At 53.5% G+C, this 7,136-nt stretch overlaps 2 protein-coding genes across 2 annotated transcripts in view; one reads left to right on the forward strand and one right to left on the reverse strand.

Moving 5' to 3' along the window:
• The window catches only part of ADCK5 (aarF domain containing kinase 5), a 49,396-nt gene extending 49,253 nt beyond the window's left edge, over positions 1 to 143 (forward strand). The window contains exon 7 of the mRNA XM_077493714.1: positions 57 to 143. Within this exon, the coding sequence (XP_077349840.1) occupies positions 57 to 143 (87 nt within the window). The remainder of the gene's footprint in view (positions 1 to 56) is intronic.
• Positions 144 to 543: 400 nt separating this feature from the next.
• Positions 544 to 6,743, reverse strand: LOC143997889 (cleavage and polyadenylation specificity factor subunit 1-like). The gene is made up of 5 exons (XM_077493715.1): positions 6,596 to 6,743; positions 5,012 to 5,156; positions 2,854 to 2,881; positions 2,167 to 2,300; positions 544 to 792 (listed from the first exon to the last, which is right to left on the reverse strand). Exons 2-5 carry the CDS (start codon positions 5,153 to 5,155, stop codon positions 544 to 546), a joined length of 555 nt encoding a protein of 184 aa, XP_077349841.1. The 5' UTR covers position 5,156; positions 6,596 to 6,743.
• Between the last annotated feature and the right edge of the window lie 393 nt (positions 6,744 to 7,136).

A 7,136-nucleotide genomic window follows, 5' to 3' on the forward strand; every position in this document is an offset into this window, starting at 1 on the left:
TTTTTTTTTTAGTTGTGTACAATCCGTCGATGTGATCCGTTGTGATTGGTCCACAGCTGATCACATGGTACCGTCAGCGGGCCAGTACAGTGACCTATTACCAGTCATGTCTGTTGGACATGGCGGGTGACAGATTGCGCTGAGGTGCGGCCAGTGGGAGGAGGTCATACGACTTCCTCCCAGAACAAAAGTGCTCCCGCCTGATCACTTTGGACAAGTTTTCCCTGACACCAAGAGAAAAATGGTGACGGGGAGGGCACAGCCTATGATTGACAGCCTCAGCTCTGTTCCTGTGTTCTGTGTAAAGGGGGGTGTCCCTTCCCTCCAATGAGCTCTGCAGAGTATAACGTCAGCTCTCCGTCCCTTTTTTTCTGACATCTCAGACAAGGTGTATAAATTCTGGACTTTGAATGGATGTAGAGAAGAGAAGCCTGCAGGTAAACAGGTACAACATATGTAGAAGGATTTGTTTCCTCTCTGTGTATCACCTGAGGCCATTCACTTCACTGGGGATAGGAAGAGTTTATATCCACTGAGACAACCCTATGGGCCCACTTTCCTGACCCAATAACACCCCCTAATAGGAGGAGCGAAGAGACATCTCATATGAAGGAAGTCATGTGATGCGATGACAGGGAGTACACAGATATAAAACATGGAGCTGGGAACCCGCAGAGAGCAGAACCCGGCCTCCGAGGACATCCCACCCACCCGCAGCTCCGGCTCCTCGAAGTAATGCAGAGACAGCGTCTTCAGATCGTGGATTTCCGGGTCATATTCCACCACCGACAGCTGCAATACGAAAGACAACCAGATCAGACAGCAGGCAAAACACAGACTGGGGGGGGGGAGACAACCTATCATTAATCCAAATTGAGGGGGTGAAAGACAAAAGTCTGAACCACAATCAGACAATGTAGGGAAAAGGTGAGAAGACATCAGAGAACAGACGCATGGGGACCATCGGACAGAACATGGAAGCGGGGCCTGGACAAGGTGGGGGAGGGGGGCCACAGGGAGAGTTCCCACTGCTACAGCAAGGGATATGAGGAAAGTAGATTTGTGCCCAGAGGGGGAATTTTTGCTAAGAGGGGATATTTGGTAGGAAAATGAATTCTAGGAGGGGAGATTTTTAGGGGAGGCTCTATGCCAAGAGGGGGTAGGCGGGGAGACTTGTGCCAAGAGGGGTGTTTTTTTTGGTTGGGTTGTGCTGGAAGTAGAGGGGGGGGGGGGAGGGTAAAATTGGAGCCAGAAGGATTTTTGCACTGGCAGGAGGATTTGTCCAGGGAGGGGGGGGGGGGATTTTTTGCTAAGAGGGGATATTTGGTAGGAAGGATTTGTGTCAGGGGAGGAAATGGGGGGGGGGGAAATAATTGTGCTAGGAGGGGTATTTTTTTGGTTAGGTTATGCTAGAAGTGGAAGGGGGTCAGAACTGGAGCTAGAAGGGGGGGGGGGGATTTTTGCACTGGCAGGAGGATTTGTCCAGGGAGGGGGGGGGGGGATTTTTTGCTAAGAGGGGATATTTGGTAGGAAGGATTTGTGTCAGGGGAGGAAATGGGGGGGGGGAAATAATTGTGCTAGGAGGGGTATTTTTTTGGTTAGGTTATGCTAGAAGTGGAAGGGGGTCAGAACTGGAGCTAGAGGGGGGGGGGGGGGATTTTTGCACTGGCAGGAGGATTTGTCCTGGGAGGAGGGGAAATTTTTGCATCTCTGTTTAGGGAGAATTTTGGCTTGCAGAAGGAACTTATACTCAGGCGGACAGATTTATGCTGGATTTTTTTTTCCTGGGGGGGGGGGGGGGGGGTAGAAGACCTTCTCCTTGGAAGGCAGAGAGACATTAGATTGACAGCCTATATACAGTATAAATGGACCCGAGGGGGATGGGGGAGACAGACAGCGGAGGTCTCATGGACCCTGGAAGGGGAATGGTTGAAGACATCAGACCTATCGTGAGCCACGATGGAGTAGGGTGGAAGACAACAAATGAACGGTGGAAATATCATGGGCCCCCGGAGTAGGGACGGGGGGGGGGAGACAGACAGAAGACGTATCATGGCTGGCCCTCAAGACTGGAAGACAGGTAATATAGAAGAAGGACGGGGGAGGGACAGGGTGGGGGGGGTAGGACGGGGGAGGGACGGGGGAGGGACGGGGGCGTGAACCCACCTTGGCCTCCTTGAAGCTCAGTAGAAGGGCGTCTCTCTTGGCTCCGGCCAACTGCACACTGGCCATAGACATGACATTCCCGAAAAATGAGAAGGACGCCATCAACTCCAACTTCTCCTTGTGACCTTTCACCTCTGTGTATGATATAACAGTGTAAGAGGAGAGACGGGGGAGGAGTAAGGCAGAGAATTGGAAGGAAAAACAGAAGGAGGACAGCAACATCCACTCATCACCTGAACCTTAAAGTGGAAGTAAACTCCCCTATCGTTTTCAGCCACGGAAGCCGCCATCTTTGCCTCTGTTTAATCTTCAACTGCCACGGTGCTGCACATGTGATTGGTTATGACACCAGCCAATGGATGGTTTGATAGTTTGGCTGAGAGCACAGCCAATGTGCAGAGAGCATTCCCGGCATGCCGTTTTTTTTTTTTTTTTACTGTTTAAATCCATGAGTTTACTTCCACTTTAAATGATCAGAAGGAGAGGAGAGGGGGCAGAGAGAGAAAGAAGTGGCGAGATCTTTTTTTAATTTATTTTTTGTATATCAGATGAAAAGATGGAAGACAGGAAGGGGGAAGGAAGTAAGGATGGATGGATGGAAGAACAGCGGGAAAAAAAAAGAATGGACAGAAAGGAGGAAAAGCTGGAAGGAAGAGAGGAAGGAAGAATGGAGTGCGGAGGTGTCACCTGATCCTCTCTCACTTTTGGATGAGCTCTGTAATGACAAAGAAGACAAGTGGTAAGGGTTCGATATTTAATTGGGGGGAGGGGTCATAATTCTCAGAAATGGTAGTTGGGGTCCCCTGCCCCGCCACGCGCGGTCGGGATGGGCGTGTGGGACTTCAACTAACTAACCTAACCTAACCAAACCACCCCACCCCACCCACCCCACCCCAGTCCGGGCCAAGTCTGACATTTAGAACCCCCAAGACTTGTGATATTTTTTGTAGGCAGAGGCCCTGGAGAATAAACCGGTGGGTGTTGCAATTGTTGATGTCACGCGGTATTTGCGCTGCCATTTATCAAATGCAAATTTTCAGGAGAATTAAACTTAAAATAGTTTTAGGGCACACAAAAAAAAAAAAACATAATGCGCAATTTGTTGGTCAAATATAGAAGATGACGCCAAGTAAAACGGACACCCAACGTGTCACTCTAACATTGCGCACACTTGTGGAATGGCGACAAACTACGATACCTAAAAATCTCCCTAGGAGACGCTCTATATGTCTTTACAGGTTACCAGTTTAGATTTACAGAGGCGGTCGGGGGTAGAATTATTACTCTCCCTCTAACGCTCGCCGTCATACCTCACATGTGTGGTGAGATCGCCATTTACATACGTGTGCGTTTGTATGCGAGAATAGCTGGACGAGGATGCTTTACATTTTATTTTGTTTGTTTTTTGGGGTTTTTTTGTATTACTTGTTTTATATGCAGAACATGGTGGCTCCTGTCTGAGGACGTTTCGCATGGCGGAGGGGAAACGACACCCACTGAAAATACAACCATATTATAAAAAAAAAAAGGGGGGGAACAGATCTTCTCCTGACAGCTCCAGAATCAAAAATGAGCATATCTCCGGACAGTTACATGCTCATAGACGTACATAAAACTCAACATGAAGCGTCTGTATTTACTATATAGGACCAACGTGTTTCGAGGTGCCCTTCAAAAAGGGGGGGGAGGGGTACTGAACCTTGATATCAGGGACAGAACTAGAACATCTCTATACAAAGAGAATTCATCATTAGATTATTGTGAACATACAATTCTATGTGTTCTGTCTCTGACATCAAGGTTCACTTTCCATCCCTGAAGAAGAACTTGAAACGCGTTGGTAATATACAGTATATAAGGACACTTCATGTTGAAGTCCAAATGTTGACCATTCAGTTTTATGTATGTGTGTGGGAGTGTAACAGTACGGATGTGATCAGTTGATCTCTTTCATTTTACTTATAATACCGTCATAATAAAGTCTCTTCATTTTGCTGCCTCTAAAGACCCATCACACACTTCCTATTTAGGGGCAGGTTCAGTGGGGGGGGGGCCCTCTGTCACAGCTCAGGGCCAGTGGGGGGGCCCTCTGTCCCAGCTCGGGCCGGTAGGGGGGAGCACCCTGTCCCAGGTCGGGGGGCCGGTGGGGGGCTCCCTCTGTCCCAGGTCGGGGGGGCCGGTGGAGGGTCCCCTCTGTCCCAGGTCGGGGGGGCCGGTGGAGGGTCCCCTCTGTCCCAGGTCGGGGGGGCCGGTGGAGGGTCCCCTCTGTCCCAGGTCGGGGGGGCCGGTGGAGGGTCCCCTCTGTCCCAGGTCGGGGGGGCCGGTGGAGGGTCCCCTCTGTCCCAGGTCGGGGGGGCCGGTGGAGGGTCCCCTCTGTCCCAGGTCGGGGGGGCCGGTGGAGGGTCCCCTCTGTCCCAGGTCGGGGGGGCCGGTGGAGGGTCCCCTCTGTCCCAGGTCGGGGGGGCCGGTGGAGGGTCCCCTCTGTCCCAGGTCGGGGGGGCCGGTGGAGGGTCCCCTCTGTCCCAGGTCGGGGGGGCCGGTGGAGGGTCCCCTCTGTCCCAGGTCGGGGGGGCCGGTGGAGGGTCCCCTCTGTCCCAGGTCGGGGGGGCCGGTGGAGGGTCCCCTCTGTCCCAGGTCGGGGGGGGCCGGTGGAGGGTCCCCTCTGTCCCAGGTCGGGGGGGGCCGGTGGAGGGTCCCCTCTGTCCCAGGTCGGGGGGGGCCGGTGGAGGGTCCCCTCTGTCCCAGGTCGGGGGGGCCGGTGGAGGGTCCCCTCTGTCCCAGGTCGGGGGGGCCGGTGGAGGGTCCCCTCTGTCCAAGGTCAGGGGGCCCCTGAGGGCACACTTACCTCAGCATGGTGGTTGAGGCGGTACACGTAGAGTTGGGAGGTTCCGGCCACCACCAGGTTCTTCTCTGTGTTATTGAAGAAGTTGCAGTACATGGAGAATTCCAGGCCCGTGGGGGGATGGGCCTGCCGGTACACCGCATACATCCTGTACAGAGAGAGCACAACGCATGTACATCACCGGGAACTAAATCTACATACAGACTGGGGGAAGGGAATCCCTGGGACACAGTGAGGGAAGGCCTAATACTGGGGGGGGGGGGTATTTCCTGGGACACAGAGAGGGCAGGCCTAATACCGGGGGGGGGGGAATTCCCTGGGACACACAGAGGAGAGGACAGAATAATGGTGGGGGGGGGGATCCCTGGGACACACAGAGTGGAGGCTTGTTTAGGGGGGAAGTATTTCCTGGGACACACAGAGAGGAGAGGACAGAATAATGGGGGGGGGGGGATCCCTGGGACACACAGAGGGGAGGCTTGTTTAGGGGGGAAGTATTTCCTGGGACACACAGAGAGGAGAGGACAGAATAATGGTTGGGGGGGGGGGGGGGATCCCTGGGACACACAGAGGGGAGGCTTGTTTAGGGGGAGGGAAGTATTTCCTGGGACACACAGAGGAGAGGACACAATAATGGGGGGGGGGGAATTCCCTGGGACACACAGAGGAGAGGCTTGTTTAGGGGGGAAGTATTTCCTGGGACACACAGAGGAGAGGACAGAATAATTGGGGGGGGGAATTCCCAGGGACACACAGAGGAGAGGCTTGTTTAGGGGGGAATTCCCTGGGACACACAGAGAGGAGAGGACAGAATAATGGTGGGGGGGGGGATCCCTGGGACACACAGAGTCGAGGCTTGTTTAGGGGGGAAGTATTTCCTGGGACACACAGAGAGGAGAAGACAGAATAATGGTGGGGGGGATCCCTGGGACACACAGAGGGGAGGCTTGTTTAGGGGGGAATTCCCTGGGACACACAGAGAGGAGAGGACAGAATAATGGTGGGGGGGGGGGATCCCTGGGACACACAGAGTCGAGGCTTGTTTAGGGGGGAAGTATTTCCTGGGACACACAGAGAGGAGAAGACAGAATAATGGTGGGGGGGATCCCTGGGACACACAGAGGGGAGGCTTGTTTAGGGGGGAATTCCCTGGGACACACAGAGAGGAGAGGACAGAATAATGGTGGGGGGGGGATCCCTGGGACACACAGAGTGGAGGCTTGTTTAGGGGGGAAGTATTTCCTGGGACACACAGAGAGGAGAAGACAGAATAATGGTGGGGGGGATCCCTGGGACACACAGAGGGGAGGCTTGTTTAGGGGGAGGGAAGTATTTCCTGGGACACACAGAGGAGAGGACACAATAATGGGGGGGGGGAATTACCTGGGACACACAGAGGAGAGGCTTGTTTAGGGGGGAAGTATTTCCTGGGACACACAGAGAGGAGAGGACAGAATAATGGTGGGGGGGGGGGAATTCCCTGGGACACACGGAATTGGGGGAAGAGATTCACTGGGACACACAGAGGGGAGGTCTAATACTGGGGGGAGGTATTTCCTGGGACACACACAGCCCCCCAGGTCTCACCTGTATTTTTTTTGCCCCCCACGCCGGTGGAGCTTCTCACACAGGCACAAAACCTAACCGGATATCCGGTCAGAAGACCATAGAGTTTCCCTGGCAGACAAGCCTAGAGTGTACCGCCGTCGTTTCCATGGCGACACAGTGAGAAACGGAAGGATGTGCAGCCATCTTTGTATACCCGAAAGAGTCATTGCACCTGGCGGACATCTTTATACACCCAAGTGATGGTGTTTCGTTAGATTTTGTAACGGAAGTGACGATCGGTCACTGCCATCTTGCTACACCCCGTACTTCTCCACAGTAAGGATACAGTGAGAGGGTGTAGTGTCACAGTTTGCTGCCTATCACAGGATGCTGCGGAAGTGACGTTGTTGCGTACTGCGCATGCGCGATGCGTTCCAAACGCTCGCGCCGTGCGTTCCAACATAGTTTCGGCAATACAGTTCAGCGAAACCATCACATAATGTTACGGAAGTGATGTTACACACAACACAAACACGGGCCACGTTGTTGCGTACTGCGCATGCGCGATGCGTTCCAAACA

This window comes from Lithobates pipiens, unplaced genomic scaffold (genome assembly GCF_037356315.1).
Source record: "Lithobates pipiens isolate NorthernLeopardFrog02 unplaced genomic scaffold, aLitPip1_a1.2 Scaffold_19, whole genome shotgun sequence".
In the NCBI taxonomy this organism is placed as follows: domain Eukaryota; kingdom Metazoa; phylum Chordata; class Amphibia; order Anura; family Ranidae; genus Lithobates; species Lithobates pipiens.

Excerpts from the sequence above, each read along its gene's own strand:
- LOC143997889 (XM_077493715.1), bottom strand. The coding sequence starts at position 5,155 with ATGTATGCGGTGTACCGGCAGGCCCATCCCCCCACGGGCCTGGAATTC. Across the intron at positions 2,882-5,011 it reads GCCTCAACCACCATGCTGAG|AGCTCATCCAAAAGTGAGAG; the intron begins GTAAGTGTGCCC and ends TTGTCATTACAG. Across the intron at positions 793-2,166 it reads TGAGCTTCAAGGAGGCCAAG|CTGTCGGTGGTGGAATATGA; the intron begins GTGGGTTCACGC and ends TTCGTATTGCAG.